This window comes from Crassostrea angulata, chromosome 6 (assembly GCF_025612915.1).
Source record: "Crassostrea angulata isolate pt1a10 chromosome 6, ASM2561291v2, whole genome shotgun sequence".
Lineage (NCBI taxonomy): Eukaryota > Metazoa > Mollusca > Bivalvia > Ostreida > Ostreidae > Magallana > Magallana angulata.
The window spans coordinates 60355655-60378820 of NC_069116.1; the positions used below are offsets into that span (position 1 = coordinate 60355655).

General features: G+C 36.2%; 2 protein-coding genes across 5 annotated transcripts in view; one reads left to right on the top strand and one right to left on the bottom strand.

The window, feature by feature from the left end:
- Positions 1–3845, top strand: part of LOC128187837 (PH domain leucine-rich repeat-containing protein phosphatase 2-like) — a 35355-nt gene extending 31510 nt beyond the window's left edge. For both annotated transcript variants that reach the window (XM_052858462.1, XM_052858461.1), the window contains 4 exons: positions 280–414; positions 632–826; positions 1166–1385; positions 1707–3845. In XM_052858462.1, coding sequence (XP_052714422.1) covers positions 280–414; positions 632–826; positions 1166–1385; positions 1707–3683 — 2527 coding nt within the window. In that variant the 3' untranslated portion in view covers positions 3684–3845. The remainder of the gene's footprint in view (positions 1–279; positions 415–631; positions 827–1165; positions 1386–1706) is intronic.
- Positions 3846–12760: 8915 nt separating this feature from the next.
- LOC128190910 (adhesion G-protein coupled receptor D1-like) lies at positions 12761–22087 on the bottom strand. Of its 3 annotated transcripts, none has more exons than XM_052863154.1 (11): positions 21992–22087; positions 20742–20825; positions 20118–20221; positions 19930–20029; positions 19085–19177; positions 17724–17854; positions 16638–16704; positions 16461–16546; positions 16160–16286; positions 15392–15567; positions 12761–15119 (listed from the first exon to the last, which is right to left on the bottom strand). In XM_052863154.1, exons 2-11 carry the CDS (start codon positions 20781–20783, stop codon positions 14984–14986), a joined length of 1062 nt encoding a protein of 353 aa, XP_052719114.1. In that variant the 5' UTR covers positions 20784–20825; positions 21992–22087; the 3' UTR covers positions 12761–14983. The 3 variants fall into 3 exon arrangements, with proteins under 3 accessions (XP_052719114.1, XP_052719115.1, XP_052719116.1); XM_052863156.1 differs by having other exon boundaries at positions 14982–15119; positions 15396–15567; XM_052863155.1 differs by lacking the exon at positions 21992–22087 and having other exon boundaries at positions 20742–20928.
- Between the last annotated feature and the right edge of the window lie 1079 nt (positions 22088–23166).

Here is a 23166-nt window from a genome sequence, read left to right on the forward strand (position 1 = left end):
CTGTGTGTGTGCAGAAACAGTAGTTCACACATACTGGAAATTTGGAAGTAGCCTCTGATCTCTAATATTTTTTCATCAGACACAAATGCAAAAGCATTTTGAGAAATAAAAAAATGGACTATTTATTCATAGATTCTAATCAATGTAGATGATTTCTATAACTTGTTGTAAAAAAAAGGTGTAGTGTAATATTCGGTATACACTATTGATTAGAACAGTTGTCTGGTGTGTTTGTGGGTCATGGTTCTGTGTCTACAGTGTGTTCTGATTGTTTTTCAGCTCTGTGAAGAAGATCTGTACAGTGGACATGCGGGGACAGAACCGGTCACTGTTGGACCTTAGACAGGCGCCATTTGAGAGCGGGGGGTGTCCCTGGCAGACAGGACTGTCCCTGACCTCAGGGATGAGAAACAAGTAGGTTACACCGTCCTAGAAACATTGTTATAGGGCTTAATATTGCACAGATGGCAGACTACGTCATTGCGCAGCATATGTCAAGTTTAAACAAAATTTGACATGTACATGTATTTTATTCATCAGAGTAAAACTTTTCTGTACATGTTTGTTTCCACTGTAAATTAGCATGGGATTTTATCTGTTTCTTGGTTTTGATTGTGATTTTTTTTTATAGACTTGGTGTTTCCATCCTGAACAAACCCCAGTTCACCAACGAGGTGGAGGGTCTGTTTGGAGTGTTTGATGGAGGTCGTAATGATGAGGTCATCAAGATCATTGATGATGTAATCAGTGACACAGTGCTGGAGGAGGCCAGGCAGGGCTCAGCCAATCAGAACAGTCTGAAGTATGCCATGCTGTCCATTCACAGGTTAGAACAGTTTTCATGTGTATATTTTTTGCTTGCTTTACTGTTTAAGTGTTCGTCTGATTATATTCCTGATAAAAGTCAGTAATCTTTCTGTTAACTACACTGCTACAAGTTTTCTTTTACTTTTCAGTTTAAACATAAAGCTAAAAGAATCTTTAAAATATTATTGCTCTTTTAAAAAGAGGAATAACTCAATTTCTTTCTTTTTTCTTTTTTTCTCAATATTTCTTGAATTAGTTCTGGCCCTGAACCAGTGAATGGTCCGTTTTATGCAGTCCATATTTACAATAAGAAATGTGTAGCTCTCAGTCCTTTCAGTACTTTGATCTGTTTTTGTAGCAAGCTTCAGTCTACCGGACAGAAGGTAGGAGCGGCGGCGGCTGTGTGTCACCTTAAGAAGGAGGACAACCACTACAGCCTCAGTATGGCTAACGTCGGAGATGTTGAGGTGGTGGTTTGTCGCCGTGGTGAGGTGGTGCCTATCTCCAGGAGGTTCCTTGTCCAGAGTGACCACCAGGAGTGCAACCGCATCTGCAAGTCTGATGGAATTATCACCGAGGTAGGTTTCCAAACTTGGTTTTTAATCTTGTGTGTCTCAGAGAAATTAAGACGCTGCTACATGGATTAACTTTACATTGGTGTTACAGCATATAAAAAACAGAAGTAACCCAATTACTAAAAAAAAAAAAAGCGAGAAATTGAGTTGCGTGGTTTAATTTTTTGAAAACTTGTAATAATATAAAATAATATAGCTTTATACATTATACAAATACAATTTTCTGCCTCAGGAACAAAAGCTTCTTTTTAGGACCTATTGAAGATTTTGAATACATGAGCAATACTGATAAGCAATGAATAAAGAATGGGGTTGTAATTTCAGGATGGGCGAGTGTATGGGGTGACCTTCCAGACCCGTCTCCTAGGGAGCAGCTTTCTGTACCCCCACGTGATTCCTGACCCCCACCTAGTCCAGATGACTCTTCACCATGATGACCAGTTCATCATCATAGCCAATCATGGCCTCTGGAAATACATCACCTACGAGGACGCAGTCAGTCAAATAAAGAACATTCCTGATCCAGTCATTGCTGCCAAACGTTTACAGGACCTTGCACAGGGATACGGATCAAAGGAAAGCATTGGAATTCTTGTGATCAGACTGTTGCTGTCCGAGAAAGAAAGAAACAAAATGAAGACAATTTTACAGAAGCAGTTTCAGGCTGAGCAAGAATTGCTGGCAGTTCTAAAAGAAAGGGATGTGGTTCGAGATGAAGAAAAGAGAAAAAAGAAGGAGGAAATTGCACAAGAAGACGAGAGCGTTCCCATGGACATTCTAAAACTGAGGAAACACGCTAAGAAGAGAATGCAGGCATTCGATGTGTTCCATGAAGAGGGCGGTGATTATGTAAGTCTGGCATTGAGTGCCGCTAGATCCGGGGAGAACTGGGAAGAGGTTCTACAGAAGCGCCTGGCAGAAGAAGTAAAAAACAAAGAGCTCAGGCATCTGTTTGATGACCCAAGCAAAGAAACGGATGCCATGAACGCAGCATTTGAGATGGGCTACAATGGAGTAGAATCAAACTGGAACACAGACGATAAAAACAAGAAATACAAGAAGAGGTTTCATGCACCTGATCCTAATGTGAACATCATCAGTCCGGTGAACTATCAGCCCAATGCGTTGATCAATGCCAGTCCTTCCCTGGAGTCTGTAGAGTTTACAAAGGATTATGCTGGTTCTTCCAATGTGGACAGGGACGCTGTGCTGTTTCATCAAATGCAGATAGCGCGCTCCAAAAGCAGGAGCACAGACAGCATGGATTCCATACAGTCTGTCCCAAATAGCTCCTCCTACAAGGATGTTCCCGTGGCAACCAAGAGTTCCTCCCACAGCATAGAGGTCCTCATTCACAAGCCTCACCATGGTTCATGGGAGGAGCGCCTAGGAGGGTCTCAGCCAAGTTACTTACCCACCCACCAACGCAATCTGTCCCTCCAAGACTTTGACTGGGAAGTGCCCCACTCGTGTCCTAACACCAAGTCCATAGAAACAGACCAGGTGACCATTCAAGCACTGGACAGGAAGATGGATGCTTCAATGAACAATTTATTCGAGACTGAAGATCAAACTAAGAGTGATTCCCAGGAACGTCTGCTACCTTCTAATGAGGGTGAGGATGAGAGAGAGTCTTCAGAAATGTTTGTGGATGATACCATTGTGAGTGGGTATAAAACGGCTCCAACACTCAAAGACAAAAAACAGAGAGCTCCCCCACCCCCTCCCCTCCCCCCTCGTGTGTCCCTGGAGGATTTGTATGCCAAACCACAGAAGAAGGAACGAAGGGCTCCACCCCCACCCCCTTCCCATGACTTATACCAAAGGGAGAGAACCCAAAGCAAGGAAGATGAGGACAGAGTTACGATACAAATTGTGAAACCAGTTGTTCCACCCAGAACCTATCTGTCCAAGTCAGAGTCGGTCGACAGTGCTCAGTGTGGGAGGAAGCCGACCGATTCCCTCCTGGCTCTACATAGAGGGAACGTGTTGAATATCCGTGCCAAGTTTGAAAGTGACAACAGTTCGACCTCAAACAAATCCGAAAACAATGTGGACTATATACTGACTCCAGAAGTAGTGGACACTCAGGCGAACGAGAATAAAGGCTACTTGAAGCACGAGCCAGATGTGAATTCGAACTCTCTCACTAGCCTACAGAACTTTTACTTCGCTCTACAGAACGGGACAAGCTCCAATGGTTACCATGACAACTCAGATGGTCCATTCAACACGCCCTCCCTGGAGTCCCTCCTACACAAGTCGCTGAGTCAGCAAAGTGTCATTGAGACCTACTTATAGCACAAAAGAAAGAATGGATGCCTAACAAACTGCAAATTTAAGATGTGTTGATAAAACATTTTCCTTTTATATCTTTTTTTAAAATTTATTTTTAACCATTTCATATGTGCAATATGTGATTATGTGAAAAAAGTCATTTATTAAAACACTAAAAAATCCTAATTTTATTTTTATTTGTACATAAATTGAAAGGGAGTCAACTCCTCATGATTTTTTACAGTGAGTGTATCACTTGATCACATAAGAGATAGCTAGGGTGCTTCAGAATGTTGTATGGGCTAACTATTTTTCAAAAGATTAGAAAGAACTTAATCAAAGTATTCAAAGCTGTTTTTGGCTTCTGTTAATTTCCCCAACGACCTTCAAAAATATCCCAATCCTGATGTCAAATTAAATAACATACTGGACCTCTGTATAACGTCCTATTCATGTCCGCCCGCCAGAAGTAATGTCTTTTAAATGTGTTGAACTGTCACCCTTTGTCTGTTGTGTTCACTTGGCTTGCTACGGTTTTAAACCAATTGTTTTTCGTCTTAATTTAACCATTGATTCCAAAAATAGGTGCATGTTTACAATAACAGCTGTCAAAGTGATGATAAAACCCGACTTATTCTCACAACGCGATGATAACTCGCTAATGAAACGCACAAATTAAGTAGTGTAAAACTGAAAAATGCTAAAATGAAGACCAAAAACTTCGGAAAAGATATGATTAGGCCAACAGGGAACTTAGGATCCGTGAAGTCTTTGAAAAATTCCCCGAGAAAACCAAATCCAGTGGAAAACAGTCCTACTGAAACCCAAAGTTCCAATGTGCTGAGATACGTAAGGCGCCCGCGCCCTAACTCGGCGACCACTCAGCGCTGCTCCGGTCTGGAGTACAGTTACAACGTCCACCAGGGGGCGCTAGACCGGAGGTTCTCGCTGATCCCCTCGTTTCCGGACACGGAGTGGGAGCTACAGTCTTGCCTCCAGTGCTCCGAACAGACAGACACGGCCGACCAGAAGCATGACGGGATGAGCGGTGAGCATCTGCGACCATTGTTGTCCCTGTGGAAGTTTGCAGGGGAGCCGCCCAAAAACAAGGTCGAGAAGGGTTCTGTCAGACACAGCATCCAGAGGCAGTGTGGTTGTGTAGTGCGGACCTCACGGAAAACCGATCTCACATAGATTAGAGCGTTTTCGTTGGGAACGCCATTGACAGTGTATTGCGAAACTCATGGAAAACCAGCTTCATTTGGACGTCATTGTTTGTGTGTAGTGCGGACCTCTCAGAACGCTGATCTCATATAGAATGTCTGATTGTTTAGAACGTCATTTTAGGTGTATATTAGTGCGGACCTCACGGAAATCTACTATTAATTAGAGCGTCTTCGTTTTTGTGTTGTGCGGACTTCACGAGAAACTGTCTCATTTAGAGGTTTTCAAGGTTGAGAAAGCGGACCTCAATGAAAACGGTTCCCAATTAACCGATCTATTTTTAGGTTCTCTGATCCTCAGTGAAGTTCGATAACTCTTAAATGTTTGGAAAAGTGGTTTTTTTTTTAATTCTGCCATGATATCGTTTTTAACATTGCCACTCGTAAATATAAGTGGTATCAGAGAAAACCAATATGATAGACGTGGAAAGAAATAGCAAAATGAGCTGCTATTTTCATGCTGAAATTTTTTTACGAAAATGTTATTTTCTACTAAAATGACAAAAAATATCATGGTTTTAATTTCTGTTAACCTTATTTTTGTGGGGAAAGCCGTTAAGAAGCCTTAAAATTGAACTGCTATATATTCCTAAGAAGATAAATCTTTCTTTTGACAAAAATTAATGAATTTTTCAAATCTTATTAAATAAAACGTTTAAGTTACGTACAGACTTAGCATACTATCAGGTTTTAGCAGCAAAATAAAATTCTAGAAAATACAGCTCATATTGTTTTAAGAAATACTGGTGCATTTTGTGCCTTGTCGAAAGTTTTACAATTTATTTACACTCAACACAATAGTTTTTTTTTTTATTACATCCCCGCTGGATACACGTGTTAACCTCGTAAAAAGCCTCTATAGTCCATTGTTTAAATTAGATCTCATTTTGTGATGTATAAATTGTGAACTAAGTACGCAGCAAGCCCGATATTTTATGTTAATAAACGTAGTATGCCGAGAGATGACTGACAAGAAGTTTAAAAGACACTGCTTTAAATCAAATTGGTGGATTTATTGAGCTGACTTGAGACTGCTTTATCAACATGTACTATCCTTACTGTGAATTTAAATACTGCAAATGGTTCTAGTGAATAAAACACGAAGGGAATAGTACATCATGTTTTTATTTGTAATTATAGGGCCTAAATTGTTTGTTTTTATCTATTAATTATAATCCCAATAACCTAAACAATTTTAGTAAACCGTGTATATTTATTGTACATGTTCCTTTGAATACACGGTATATTACAGTTTCGTTTTTTGGGAGTTGATTTTTAATCAACTCTCCTATGCAGTCACGCGGACAAACCGAAAGTGAAACAGTGTTTGGACCTCAGCACAAATCATTGCTCCTGACAAGACTTAGTTCTTGAAAATAATTGATGAATTCGATGTAATGTATGTTAAAGCATTTTTTTTAAACGAAAATTATTTACAAATACCTTAAAAATAGTCAGATTTTAAATGGTACGAACAATTTAAATATTTTTTGTAGTCGTATGTATTCCTACGCCAGAGTTCAATATAGTCTCGTTCAACTCGACGCTCGGCTGTCTCCGTAAACCCTTGTCGGGGATTTACGGTGTCAGCCGAGCGTTTGGTTGAACTAGACTAGAGTTCAATATAAAATAATTGCTTGGATCCATACAATTTTCGAGAAATATTTCTACCACTGATACATAGTTTGATTGAATTAATTTTATCTTTAAATATTATTTAACATGATTCATATGGAAGTTTCTCGACATTCTAGTCGAAAAAGTTCAAAAATTCATATTATAAAAATATGCGTAATTCAAATTAGAAACTACGTATACATGTACATGTCATGCCAAATAACATATCATTGATTTTAAAATAAATAAACATCGACAAAATCAACTCCCGTCAGTTCTTCAGTACTTTGATTTTTTAATGTAGCTACATGTATAAGAGGTTAAAACTTTTCAAGGAGAGAATGATGTAAATTTTAAGTTAATTTATCTAATTACTGTAAAAGTGTTCAAGTTACGCAATTAAACCGCGTATTATTCCCCCGCGCATATGATAAAAATACAGTCAAATAATTAGTCCGGTTAATCACGCATATCCTATTCAATACTCATGCGTATTGTTTGACTAAAGAAAATGCGTTCTTTACCACCAGCGTATTTATCTACCTCTACAGCTACACAAACACACGGTGACAGAGAGGTCGTTTGGAAGTCTTAAGCGTTTTGTACACATTCAAATACTGAAAATTTGTTTCAAGTTTAATTTTAACGACCCTCGACAACCCCGTAACTTCTACTTTTAATGATAGTACGTCATAGCATGACGATTTTAACGAATTGTGAAATTGTTCTTGTTGGCTATCTCTGTAGCGCAATGGGTGTATCTCTGTAGCGCAATGGGTGTATCTCTGTAGCGCAATGGGTGTATCTCTGTAGCGCAATGGGTGTATCTCTGTAGCGCAATGGGTGTAGCCTCGATCTACAAGTCCGCAGGTACTGCAGGCACTTTTGTTTTTATGAATAGCATAAAATTTAAAAAATTGACACCCCCCCCCCCTAAAAAAAAGAAATGATTTTCCCCCTGTCTTTTTCAAGTCAAAGACTTGCTAAAAATCCACATCTTTGAGTGATACATTGTATATGAAGAAGTTTGGGCTTGTAGGCAGAAATTTTCCTTGATAAGGTGTGGAGGACCCTCAACACTGACTCAAGTACTGGATGAAAACGTTCATCCCCATATGTCGTGATTTGTAATAAAATACATGTAAAGACATTAATATTTATTAACTATAAGTTTTTTTTGTAAGATTGCGTGTCTCAAGTTGTTTCCTATGTATACAGCGCTTTTTCTCTGTCAGGTTTTATAAGCTTTTTTTTTTCTTCATAATTTTATTTTGGTGCCACTTATTTAGAATGCTACACAATTTTATTTCATGGGTCGTTAAAGTATATTTTTGAGGATGATTTCCTTCTTTAAAAAAAGTATGCTCTTTATTTTTAACGGTATCTTGAGTTGGAGTGGGGTGCTGGTTAATTTTTTGTTTTAGATTTTTTTTAAATAAATACATGCCAAATATCGAAAGGATTTTTTATGAAAACAAAAAAAAATTGTAAAGTTTATCATTACCGGACCGCAGGCGCTCGAAGTTAAATCACTTCTTTTGATAGGCAGATTATTACCGTCTTCCTTGGAAGACGGTATAAAGAGTTGAAATAATTTACAGTCTCCGGGTTGTGCACTTCCTTTCCTTTGTGATTGGTTGAAAATACATGATGTGAAAACTTACATTTATTTCATTGGTTGAAATACTTTTCGGCGCAAGGGAGATAATTTTCTGATGATCTTTTTCACGTACGACGTAACAAATTTCGTAGATTTCAAATCTTAAAAAGTGAGAAAACGAAAAAGCAATACAAATTGCTATGAATGAAATTCAGCCTTTGGTTTTCGGGTCCAACTAGTTGAAAGTAACATTCTACAATATCTATTGAAATTATTTGTTTTTCTTTAAGCATTGTTTATTCAAATATGTATACCAAAATGTAAAAAAAATTAAAAATTGATGCGGTATTTCTAATATCGGTAAAGTTATTTGCACCTTATATAGATAAATGCAGTGGTATAACTTTGATTTTATCAAAATAATACGAGTCTACGACCCTACCTAAGATCTCTTTCACCCTATAGTCGATCTCAACTTACAAGCTCGGGTACACAGTTCTCAATTTTAGACACGCAGGCTTAAACGACACATGACACAAAAATGTTCGGATAAATCCACTCGCCATGCTATGTAGAGGAAGGTGACATTTATATATAAAAAGAATTAAACTGTCTTTGATAACTAATTGCTGTTTAGGGTTTGTTCTAAAGACGATAAGCTTTTTAAAAAAAGCTAAACTTGTTTTTCATTACCGTCAAGGAAGACGGTGTAAAGAGTTGAAATAATATACAGTCTTCGGGTTGTGCACTTCCTCTTCTTTGTGATTGGTAGAAAATGCATGATGTAAAAATTTACATTTATTTCATTGGTTCACTGTTCAGCGCAAGAGAGATAATTTTTAGTCTTGTCCCATGATCTCAAAGAGCAGGGGATCATGTGACAGGACTAGATAATCTGATGATTTTTGTTCACGTACGACTTAACAAATTTCGTGGATTTCAAATCTTAAAAAGGGAGAAAACGAAAAAGCAATACAAATTGCTATGAATGAAATTCAGCCTTTGATTTTCAGGTCCAACTAGTTGAAAGCAATATTCTATAATATCTATTGAAATTATTTGCTTTTCTTTTATTATTTTTATTCAAATACAAAAATGTTTAAAAAAATGATGCGGTATGGCTTATATAGGTAAAGGTGTATGCACCTTAGATAGTTAAAAATAATATTAGTTAAACAAGATGCTGAATGTAACGGTATATAACTTTGATTTTATCAAAAACATACGAGTCTACGACACTTCCTAAGATCTCTTTTACCCTACTATAATACTCGATCTCCACTTACAAGCTTGGGTACACATTTCTCAATTTTATAGACACGCACTGGCTTTGATAACTAATTGCCGTTTAGGGTTTGCTCTAAAGACGGTAAGCCTTTTCTGAAAAGCTTAAATCATTGTACTGTGATAAACATTCCACCTTTGTATTTTAATGTATGAACGCATGCGCCTGGCCTGTCCAAGACGAGTTCTGTATAGATACAAATAGATTGAGCGGGTTTTCCCAGTAACCAATGCCTTGATTGACCCATAAATCCCAGGGTCTCAATTATAACATATATAGAAGTATCATCTTATATTGCTTATTAATCTGAATAGAGGTTGGATGATCAACAAATTAACCATAACATCTACTTAAACCTTGGAGATACGATTTGTTTGGCTTTGAAGTATATTTTTTATACGAATATCTTTATATATATGTAGCTCCTCTAAAGGAGATCAATACAGTCCTATAATTATATGAAATACATGCAACGATGTATTGTACATACTTTTACATTCAAACAATCTATAACTTTAGTTAATAAAAAGACGACTGGTCTGTAAAATTTATGTTAATTAAATAAACTCCGAAAATCACAAAAAAACCCAACATTTAATTTTTTACGATATTCCCACCGAAGAACAATGAAAACAACACGAAAGCTTTGTGTAATACTAGCATATGTTTTTAATTCGACTAAAGATAAAAAAACACACCAAATAAATGGTTAGTAAATTATGAGGCTTTGGTGACTTACAGAGTCTGATTTCATAGCACTCCAGAATCAATGACAATCAATCCATTGCACTTAAAAAAGTCTTAATCATTCTTTTGAAACAAACTGAATGCACATGAAGCGAAATGAAGAATTCTCTGATCATTTTTGTCATCGTTTCCTTTAGAAGAAATTGAATGCACACGAAGCGTTGTGATTAATTTTTGATCATTGTTTCGCCATAGTTTCTTTTGAAGCAAATGGAATGCGTATGAAGCGATATGAATAGTTTTTGATCATTTTTCCGTCATCTACGATGTTTCTGCTCTTGTTTGTCTATATGATCGTCTGTTCTCTGTCCACCTGCTCGGACGTTCGGCGCCAACGCCAGGAAAAGAAGCAGAAACCAAATAAAGTCCATGAATGGAGCGGAAGCTGTGTTCTTTAACTTTTCTGTGTTTTCAACACAAATGAGTCGGATGATGATGACGTAATGACTGACGTCAGATCGTCGCTTTGTACAACTCCTCATACAGGCACAGCCATTTTTCTGTGGTCTCCACGATTTTCATGGTGGAGTGTTCCCCGTTCACGGGTTTAACCTGAGCCTCGATATGGCGCCTCCAATGTGGCACCCGCGAGTGGATCTGGTGGGTCTTCAGGCCGTAAAACTGACTTAGGTGGCTCCCAGACAAGTATCTTGGGTGTTCTGTTGGAGACAGGGGACCTTCGTCGTCCACGAAATCAAGCATTGAGACGCCTTCGCCATCCCCATCCCCATTGGATGTCATCAAAAAATTGGTCTCAATTTTATAGAAAGATGTTTCTGGACGCTTTGGCAGATCTACATGGAGTTCCTGGGGGTTGGACGAACCTATCACAGAGAAAGGCCGAACTGGCGCCGCCATCTTCTTGCTTCGCTGTTTGCGAGATTTTCCTTTCTTCCACATTGGTGACACAAAGTCACTAACACTATCACACCTTTCAGTAATTTCCATATGCATGTCGTCTTTTCCCATTTTAATTTTTTTCTTATTTGATGACTGACTGCGAGGCAAGTGTTGCTTCTCTGAAGATTCCAAATGTTGTGTCGGCCAACTGGTGATACATAAGACTATACCCAGAGTCCTCGCCGTGCATATCATCTATGTAACAGCTATCTGGTCCAAGCTCATAATGCATCATCATGCTTCTAGAACAAATGATTGTTGGCTCGTGTGTAAGATTGTGACAAGATAAGCACCCGGGTAGGGGTTCGTCGACATCCATTTATCTCCCAGGAGCTTTATATGGCCACTGAACCGACACCATAACACGATCAGATAGAGCCTCAGACCCCGGATATCAGTTACCGATCACCTTAGGTCGTTTCATCGTAAAGTAACCGGAGGACTTCCAATACCCTATCATGTATTGTGTGGTGACGATGCGCCAGATAGCGGCCTGTAAGACGTGTGCCAATCTCCAGCCTATGTTGTGTCTTTTCTTACTGCTCTGTGCCATTGCACTTCTGGGTTTGACCCTTTAGACAATGGGACGGATTCTACACACTTATTACAGGGTACATATTACAGGGTACATATTACGTCGCCGATATACCGGTCTTGGCAATGTATACATGAAATTGCGTCAAACACGACAATGGCATTCATATTATATTAATAAATAGCCCAAATCCTGATTTAAGGACTTTTTTAAAGATCTTTTAGCCAACTCTACTGCAGTGCGATATTGTTTAAGTTAGCATTCTGCCATAGTGCCTCTCTGTGTCTCTAAATCGTCACTGTTTATCAATTGACGAATCAACATGCTTGCCGAAAGAATACCAATAATACGACGAGAAAGGCCCCGTTACCATTTTCCTGAAGCACCTTGTGACTTTGTATCTTTTGTCTAATCTCGGAAATATCTATTGTTTGCATACTCTTTACAAAAACCCCATGAAATATATCTTTATCTGGTACACTATAACATTGTTTGTTTATAACTTCTTTTCTTCTGTTTTGAACGTATGTAAGTTTTTCTATGTTTTTTTTCCTTCTTGCACATGTTGAACTGAAAAGGTTAATATAGATTTACATTAACAAATTATTATTAAACATCAGATTGCATCATCCTAAATTGAAATTAAAATATTAATTTCATAGAGCTTTAATTCATGAAATTAAATAAATGTTTAAGAATAGAAAACGTATATGTTTGTAAAGCATGTGTTCACAAAAGCACTATTTTTTAATTTGAAATTAATTTTAATTTAATTTTTAATTTAAAAATTTGGTAAAATTAACCCATGGAATTATTTATTGTTAAAATTTGCGCTCTAATCCGGGTACGAGGATACCTATATAGCTTAAAGTGTTACACCAGTAGCACCCATTGTAGTGCAAGAATTAAAGTCTCTCTTACGCAAATTATTAAATTCAAACTCTCCTGTCAATTAGCTAAATATCCTATTAGCTACATCCTAGGCACCTGATCCTACCTCTATCTATTTGGAGGTCCGTGTTGATCTGCTTTGAATTTGACTTTCGGTTTATGGATTTTTGAGATGGTTAACGGTTTGTTATTGTCATTTTTTTTTCAAAGTCTCTTTGATTTAAATTAAGTAAACCTTTCTTCAGACAATGAGAAGAAAAAAAAATAGCATTATTACATGTATTTATTCAAAGAAAAATAATATTATAAAGAAACTAACTATGCCTGATTTATTTTTATGATTTTATTTTCAAAATTTATGACAAAATTCCATATATCTTCGTTTATTAACAAAAACAAATACACGTGTAATAAACTCAAACATTTAAAAGGACCCGCTTTTTTTTCTTCAATTTTATTGTATATTGTATTTATTATTTATTTTGAACACAATATATCCATTGGCATCTTATACACATTCGAAAAAACACACAGGCCAAATAAATCAGAAAAAAGTTATGTCACTAAATATTCTATAATTGACCAGTAATCGTAAAACTTCCATTTTCCGAGCCTAGTTTTACTTGGCATCGTTTCATAATTGCATGTACGATTGCAGTTTCTCGCTTGTATTGTCTCATTAGGATATTGATAGAAAAAAATTATCTACACAATATAAAATGCAATGACAAAGAAGGTTACATTTATAACACACAAATATACACACACTCTATGTTCAAAATATTAAATTTCTTTAAAAGAGAACCATTCAATATAACAGTATTTACAAATATCCAAAAAGCACATACATGTATTAAAAGATCAATGTATAAACGGTTAACAGTATTCTCTCGATTACACTTCACAACATGTTTTACAATATCATCATGGCAGAAATGTCATTATTATATCAGTACATTTCTAATCAAAACAATTCTCATAGTCGAAAATTTATATAGATCATGCGCAGATCTAGACATATTTTTCCGGGGGGAGGGGGGGGGGAGGGATAATTGTTTTGGCCGGGGGAGGAGGGGGCAGTCAGGGGCCTATTTCGCTAATTATTCTCAATGTAAATTTCATTTATTTGAAATTTCCAGGGGGAGTTTGAGTTTTCCCCACCCCTCTCTAGATCCGCGCACGAAGATTTCGATCTACAGTCATGAATGTTAGATAGAAAAGACGCAAGGAGTATACATAAAACAACTCAAAATATTTGATATTCACGTACATATTGTTTATAGAATAAAATGTGTGAATCTTCATTGATTGTACAATCTACGCTCAATCAGAGGAACAGTTCTCCCAAGAAATGCTGTACAGAAAATTCAGCGGTCTTTACCTCTCCAATTTCTCCCCATATAAAAAAAAGGATATCGGTGAGTTGAATTTAGCCCCGAATTAGCAGAGATATGTTCCTTGACTTTAATTGACTATATATGCAGAGGGATTGTCACATGTACATGTACTTAAGACTTTAAATTTGCTAGAAGTTTTGTTACTTTAGACTTTGTAGAGGTAAGTGTCTTTAGAGAACATCAGATGTATGTTTCTTCAGACTATGCTGGGAGTATGTATACTTTGACGGGAATGTAACTTTAGACTTGGGTATGTTACTTAAGACTATGCTAGGGTATGTTACTTTAGACTATGCTAGAGTATGTTACTTTAGACTATGCTAGGAGTATGCTACTTTACACAATGTCGGGAATGTGACTTTGGACTATGCCTGGGGTATGTTACTTAAGACTCTGCCGGGGATATGTTACTTATTCAGACTATGCCGGGGTATATCACTTAGGACTTTGCTGGGGTATGTTACTTAAGACTATGCAGAGAGGTATTTTACTTTATACTTTGCCGAAGTGTGTTACTTAAGACTATGCCAGGGTTTGTTACTTTAGACTATGCTAGGGTATGTTACTTAAGACTATGCCAGGGTATGTTACTTAAGACTATGCCGGGAACGGTACTTTGGACTATGTCGGGAATGTAACTGTAGACTATGCCGGGGAACATCACTATTGACTATGCCATAGGCGTGTTACTTTAGGCCATGCTGTTGGTATTTTACTTACCAGTATGTCGGGATGTATTAACATTAGAATACGGCGGTCGGTATTTACTTTAGATTATGCTGAGAGGTATATATTCACTTAAAGGGGCATGGTCACGATTTTAGTCAATTTTTATCTGTTTTTATTATTTACAATGCTTAAGGGGTGCATTTCTAATAATAAATTGAAATTTAAGAGTCAGTCGCAGAGTTATAAGTAAGATACAGGGCTCACAATTATTTGTCATGTAAACAACGCTCGTGCCATGTGCTTGTTTACATACGTTCAATATACCAGTAAAAATCTTTTACTTTGGTCAAAATAAATTTTGACCAAAATCGTGACCATGCCCGTTTAAGACAATACCAAGGGTATATTACTTTAGACTTTGTCGAGGGTATGTTACTTTAGACTATATGCTGAGAGACATTTACTTTAGACTATGCCGTGGGGTGCGGAGCCGACATTTTCCCTCGGGGACATTCAGCAGGTTCCGGGAGGTGACCTGTGTCTCCGCTATAGACTGGCTTCTCTCTTTCTCCTTGTCTTTCTCACCAGAACTTACACTACAAGACAGACATATGCTTCGTCATTCCGTCATCTACCTCTTGTGGTCGTGCATTTTCAATAAAAAATTTTTTTGAAAATCCTTTGCATCATAGTTATAACAAAAATGTCTTCCGAAGATAAAATTAATATTTTCCTTAAAAAGTTAAATTAATGAAATAAGAAATCAGTACAAAATGGACATCACTAAGACTTTTTTCATTATAAGAAGCAGTATATATTTTTTACATGTATCATTTCTAATACTACACCTCTGATGCCAAATACCTACCCACCTCTTGGCAATTCCACCATTTCAGAAATCTGGGACACGTTTGTGACGTCATTGCTGATGCCGTTAGTTATGGAAGCTTCCTCTTCATTATCATTCTCAGGCTTCATCTTGACGCATAGCAACTTTCTCACGTGACCATTGGTCATCACGTGACCAAGAAATATACACATACCCTATTTTATAAAGAGAAAGTTCATATTCCAACTAAAAGAAAAAACAAAAAAAATTATTTTTTTATGCGCAATGATGATATAACTCAGCATGCAGTATTGACCTGTCGCTGTGTACATGTTCCTATAATGTACGTGTGCGTTGCTAAATCATCAATGATAGCTGTATGGAAAATGACTGCGATTTCTTACGAGTTCTTACTGTTCTTATGATAGCCTTTGATTTCAGAAATGAAACACCTAGACAAATTAATATTCAGCAAAACTATAATCTCTGCTCGTATATATGAACGAAATTTTAGGATCCGCTTCCCTTTGCACAGTGCACAAGAATATCTTAGCTATTACCAAAACTTTTTATTACACGATTTTACTGTTACATATATATTGAAAGAATCTATATTCTTCTCTCCATCAATCATGACCGAAGACTAGATAAAACAGATGTATTAAAAACAAGCGTAGAATAATAACCCTTTGGACCTTGGTGCAGACTTCACAACTATTATTTCTCGACAGTATAAACATATTTAACCTGAGTGGAACAGAAGACCACAAGCATAGACAGACTAAGCGACAGTATGGACTTATTTACCTGTGTGGAACAGAAGGCCACAAACATGTACTGGACAGACTTGGCGACGCCAAAGGTGGTGGCCAAACCCAGAGTCCACATTAGCCCAAGGACCGGAACCAGAGACACAGCGGTCAACAACTGATTCCTGAAAGATGTTAGACATGTCAACACTCTCAATTTACTGCTAAAATCTTAGATGTGTTAATTCTTGTATTCTCTTCATTCTCTTTGTATGTGCATTTTGTTAGAATTTCGTGTATAAAGGAAGGATTTTTCAACATCAGAAACTACATTACAGTGTGTTGATTGACATAGTTACTTTAAAACACGCCGAAGTTTGTAATCTCGTTTGACGTCCATTGCAAATCTCGTGGCCATGATTAATCCAAATATGCTGAGATTCACCTGAAATTTAAAAGCAGAGTTCGCATAAAACGCATGCATACAAAGTATTCTAGTTGGAAACACGCATCAAGCACAGTTGAATAGTACTCACTAGTTGTATGGCCAGAGTGGGGCCAACAAAGGCCCATCGGGTTCCCTGCTCAGGGGTCAACCAGCAGCTACAGAGTCATAGAAAAATAACAAAAACTAGGATAAAATCATAGTAGCAAAGGTGTTGGAAGCTAATTAAAGTGAGGGGGGGGGGGGAGGCTAGACTTATCAAAGATCTTGACAAACAATTTTTTTAAAAAAAAATAGCCACCCCCCCCCTTCCCGGTTCATGAGCATTCTTGTTTTTTCTTTAATTTCATTTATGATTATCGTACATTGGTCTACAGGGTGACAGAAGTTTACATAGAGACGCGTTTTATGTGCAAGGGTGGGGTTTACATAGAGAGAGACGCAATGTACATGGTGGGGTTGATTTAACATAAATACAATAAGTGAACAGATTTGGTGAGTTACAAAGAAATTTAGATGATTTATATGATGGTTGAAGTTTACACAGCTAACAACACGTGATTGATGGATGTAGTCTTCAGGCATATACGTGAATAGAGCTTACAGGATGAATGGAGTTTACTATGGTGGATGAGGTTTACAGGATATTTGTGGAGTTTACTTAAGGAATGAATTCAATATTTATTTGTTTTATACGATATAACATGGTTTGGGGGCAGTTAACGCCTTATAAACCGCGAAGCGGTTTATAAAAAAGCGTAAACTGTTTCAAACCATTTTATATCGTATAAAACTAATAAATATTGAATTCATTGCTTATAATTTTATTTGTTTACTCTTCATTGTAGATAAAAACGGCCATTTTCCTTTACAATGACGTAAAATTGTACAAAATTCACACGTAACGTCAGAGGCGTGTTCAGCAGAGAGAGCGCCCGCGAGCGCTCGCCAAAATTTGTGTTGCGGGTATAGGGAATTTTGGCGAGCGCTCGCGAGCACCCGCTCTGTTGAACAGGCCTCAGGTGTATTGATACGTTTTTTTGACGTTAGGCTTACTATGAAGTAGGCTACATTCTTTATACGATATAAAATAATTTTTCAGCCAATCAGAAAGCGCGTTACAACCAGAATTAATTATAAAATATTTGTGGAGTTTACAGAGTAAATGGAGACCTACAGAGACCCCGATCCGTAGCTGTCGCCCCTCAGGGTTGCTGTCAGACCGACCACCACCATAGCGGGCACCCAACACACCGCCAGCACCACCACCCGCCTGTGGAACCGCTCCAGAATGGTCACCGATCTCAGCTGTAAATAAACAGCACAATCCGATTACTTTGTAAGTCTGGTAACTCCGTGTCGTGACTCCAGATGCGTTACATTTGGTTTTATCATCCGATCAAAGTGCGCAATACAACGCAACCTAAGCCGTGAATACGATAATCCGATGTATAATGAAGTAAGGTCTTAATGAGGGGATAATCACTATGAATACAGAACATCAGAGACAATGATATGTAGAAGACTTATAACAGTTCATGTCTAAAAATAAGCATAACTAATGTATAATGAAGTAGCTAGGTCTTAAGGAGGCTCACAGGTTAACAAATCATCCACCAGATCTATCTCAAGGTTCTAGATATGCCAAGCTATAAAGTATTATATAGTTTTTAAAAATATCTACCTTAAGTTATTTGGGAGTTGATTTTAATCAACTCTCCTATGCAGTTACTCAGACAAACCGAAAGTGAAACAGTGTTTGGACCTCATCACAAATCATTGCTGCTGACAAGAATTAGTTCTTGAAAATAATTAATAAATTCGATGTAATGCATGCTAAAGCATTGTTTTTCAAGGAAACTTATTTATGAATACCTTGAAAATATTCAGATTTTAAATGGTACGAACAATTTAAATATTTTTTGAAGTCGTATGTATTCCTACGCCAGAGTTCAATATAGTCTCGTTCAACTCGACTCTCGGCTGTCTCCGTAAATCCTTGTCGGAAGTTTACGGTGTCAGCCGAGCGTTTGGTTGAACGAGACTAGAGTTCAGTATTGTTTGGATCCATACAATTTTCGAGAAATATTTCTATTACTAGTTTGATTGAGTTAATTTTATCTTTAAATATTATTTAACATGATTCATATGGGTGTTTCTCGACATTCTTGTCGAAAAAGTCCAAAAGTTCATATTATAAAAATGTGCGTAATTCAAATTAGAAACTACATGTACTTGTCATGCAAAATAACATATCATTGATTTTAAAATAAATAAACATTGATAAAATCAACTCCCGTCAGTTCTTCAGTACTTCGATTGATATATGGTTTCTTAAGCAATACTCTATTATTTGGTAAAATTATTTATTTTAAGTTTGAGTATTTGAATTTATAATATTGGACATCGGGGCCTCTTAATGTCATTGTTTTAATAATTCGCAATACTGACTATATAAAAAGATTTATAACATGTTCATGTCTGAGAGGAAACATCACCGTAAAATCAAAGGCCGTGTGAGTACGATATATACTGTACCTTTGACAGGAGATGAAGTCCAAAGGAGAGCGAGCAGAACTGGAGCGTCAGAAAGAAGTAATGGATGACGGCCGTGGCTGTTCTACACACAAGCTGTTGGTGAAATTGTACTCAGAGGAAAAATACATAGAGGAATTATACAATGAGGAAAATATACATAGAGGAAATAAACGTAGGGGAATTATACAGTCATAGAGGAATTATACATAGAGGAAATATACAAAGAGGAAATATAGTCATAGAGGAATTATACATAAAGCTTCTTGCGTAGATCTTTTTCTCTTTTAAAAATAACCACTTTTTAATGAGAAATCTTAAACATTTTTTTGGAAAGTACAATGCTCGTGTATCTAAAGCAAGTAAATCAAAATTAGAAATTAAAATAACCTCAAAAGAAAAAACATGTTTACTTTCAACTTTATAACATATTTGTCAATGGTCAGACAATCTTAATACGCATATCTAGGAAAAGATGAGGTTTTTTTAATCTAAAAATTACAAATAATTAAATATATGAAAAAAAAATGATAAAATGACAGTATCTATTATTGACCACTGTCACCACACAACTATAAATAAACAGTTCTCTGGCAGGTTCCCTCTTTCGAAAACTTCACTGAACTTTCAAAAAAAACATGGTGCAAAAGACCAGAGCAAAACCCATTCAAAATGATGCTCAACTATCTTGGCCGATCGCCTCTCCAGTTTAGTATTTATAAACACCTAAGTCTAACAATTGTCTTAGAAGAAAACCAAAATCCATGGTAGAAAAAATCGGTATACATTATGCGTTTCAATAATAAAAAGACACGTGGGTTTTATGCAGTAAAAGATATAATGCTTACTCTGCTCTCAAATGAATTTTCCGCTCCGATCAGTGCTAGCTGTGCTCCAATGAGCGAAATATTCAAATTGATCAGAATGAACATCCCATCGGATGTGACTCTGAAATTTCAGAAAAAGAAGGTATAATGCATAATTGAAGGCTATCAAATTCAGTTTTTAAAATCTCTGTAAAATGCCTCCCACTTACGGCAAAAAACATATAAGACAAAGGGACAGCATGGTTCCGACCAATGAAAATCCACTTCCGGTTACAGAAAGTTTTACCATGGAGGCAACCTCTGACTCCGTGAGCTAAAATGGAGTAGTAGCGACTAAATTCATATACTTTACATGTATTAATAGTATACAAAAAATTGTTACGTTTTACAACTCGCGAATGATTCATATACTGTATATATGTTATTCTTTTGATATACATTATTGGTATATTACACATGAATATCTACGTATATTCTGTAAATAATTTTCTTTTGAAATAAAAGTGATTGACATGATTGATTATTCTTTAATATATATATATATATATATATATATATATATATATATATATATATATATATATATATATATATATATATATATATATATATATATATATATATGTAGATAAATAAAGCCTTGGTACAGCAAAAAATACTTAAATAAATAAAACAGAATGCGACAGTCCAAATTAAATAAATTGTTTACTGTTAGCGCTTTCAGCCATGTCGGCTCTTCAGACAGTTATACAAAATTAAAAATTAAAAACGTTGTTTGTAAGCAACAACGTTTTTAATTTTGTATAACTGTAGATTTTTTAACAGGAACAAACCGTAGCATTGCCGACGTCCATTAGAAATGTATAACTCGCCATATTGGTGGATATGACGTCACTTCCTCTGTCGGATAACCACTTCTGTTGGGGATATATACAATTTGTAGAATATGTATAGAAATATGATTCAAAGTAACATTTTCATTTATTTCTTTTTTCTTAAATCCGTTATCTGTGTGTTTAAAAAAAATAATAAATCAGTTCACATTGTACACTTAAAAAATTCTGAAAACTTAAAATTAGTTGTGTTGTCCATGAAATGCATTTCATTTAATATGATTACACTGCACAAACGTAAATGAATGGAAGCGTATACATGTATAAACAACTGTAACTATACGGGAACTTATGTTATGAAATATGATTATTAATTCGATTTCATTATAAGGTATAATGTAGTAGGTATAACATAAAATTACATCCCCTTTCTAAACTTTGTGACATGAATGAAAAATCTATCAAAATGGGCTCATAATTAATATATTCAATTATAAAAATCCTCACTTTTGTGCTTTAATTGGCCAGGGGGTCATCTTGGATGGAATATACAAAAGTATTCCCAGACTGACAAAGGTTTTTATTTTGTATATATACTGTTTATGTTTAATGTGCAAGATTACAGCCGTTGTTGTATAGATCGTCACTTCCGGTCCTGTGTTTGCTATCGGGATATAAAGCATTGCTCCAATCATATTAGTGTGAAGCCGGGGATTGAATCACAATTCAAGGGATGACTTACTTATTGTTCTGGGAATATTTTGCATGTGACAATACAGAAAGGCAGTCATCTTGATTCCTTATTTATTAATAGAACGGCAATGTTCACCAATCGATTAAAGACTGTTTAATAGAATAGTCAAAACATATAATATTTTTTTTGTACCTCCTTTTCCTGTTTTATGAAAACTTTCATATACCAACTTTTTTTTATTTTTTTTTTATTTTAACAAATATTAAAACATCCTAATAATAACGCACAATGACACACCTAAACCCCATTATGGCAGCAAATATATTATTTAAAGGCAGAATATTATCTATCTTCTTCAATATCATTATCCTGAATTCGCCTGGTAAATTTTAAAACTAAATTTAAAGTTTATTTTGGTTACTGAAATTTCACATTTCGGAAAAAGCATACCAGATAACTTTATAAATGCAAAGCGTACATTCCTTATGTTACTTTGATTTATACATTCGACATTTAAATAAAATGTAAAAGTACGTATTTTCTAAAGTTTAAATACCTGAGATTCAGAATATCAGCGTCTCTTTCCTGGTACGTTACTTTTTCACACCTTTGGACTACCACAACTTTCCTCAGCGCATCCCCAGTATCTGTAACATCCGTTTTATTGCAGAAAGTTGCCCTCAACCGCCTGCATGTTGTGAACTTTGACCTTCTGTGGCGGTAAGCTGATTGTCTGGGTGTGGACCTTAACTACATCAATACTTAATTACGATACACGCTAACCTCCGTAAGATACCCTTAATTACCAATAAGTCTCTCTGTTTTAGCGGAGAAGTTTTATTTCTGTATCATGGTCAGCATTTTATAGATTCATCTCCAAGAGCCGTTTTTAAACCTGGAGGGATAAATGTTCGAGCAAAGACGGCGTCAACTGAGAGTTATGTGAAGCGGATTGATGATGTAATAATTATTAATAAGATTTTTGACATATTGGTAAAAGGAGGTCAAACATTATTCATAACAACATGGAAAACATATGACAGCAGGGTAAGACTAATGGAGCACTCATCATAAGAAGTCAGCACAAATACAGAAAAATCGTTATGCCTTTTGTTTTTTAATCAATAGAATAGTTGTTTAAACCACATCTTGTCTGTGTCTTTTTATTTGGGGGACGAAGGGGGGGGGGGTAATAAATTTTGTTTACATGATAATTCTACGTGCTTGGCTTTGACTGTGTTTTATTTTACTATGCATCCATTTCAAATCCAGCAATGCGTAATGGGTGGGTTGAGGGTCGAGAGAGAATCTGTTTTAAGCCTATCGTATAAATGTTATATCAACTATAAACCAATACGTATATTATTCAATGCTGTATACATTTATTGAATGATGTTCAGGGCGATATACTTTATCCCCCCCCCCCCAGCTCACAACACAATCATAATTAATTACTGTTCCACGGTTGTTATCTACAGAATTATGATAATGAAGTATGGTATACTATGTCCTATAGTTCTAATCATTTTTTGCTTTAAATTTCGAAAATCTGTTTTCAATCAAACTGCATGAGCAAGAAAAACTTAAGTATCAGATGTTTATGTTTATTCAGATACACCCGTTCTTTTAGTCAATTAGGACGTAACTTAAAGGTATATGTGGCGTGGCGTATTGTAGTGAATAACAATAATAAGATCTGATTATTTGCTATATTTCTTTACTTAAGTTATG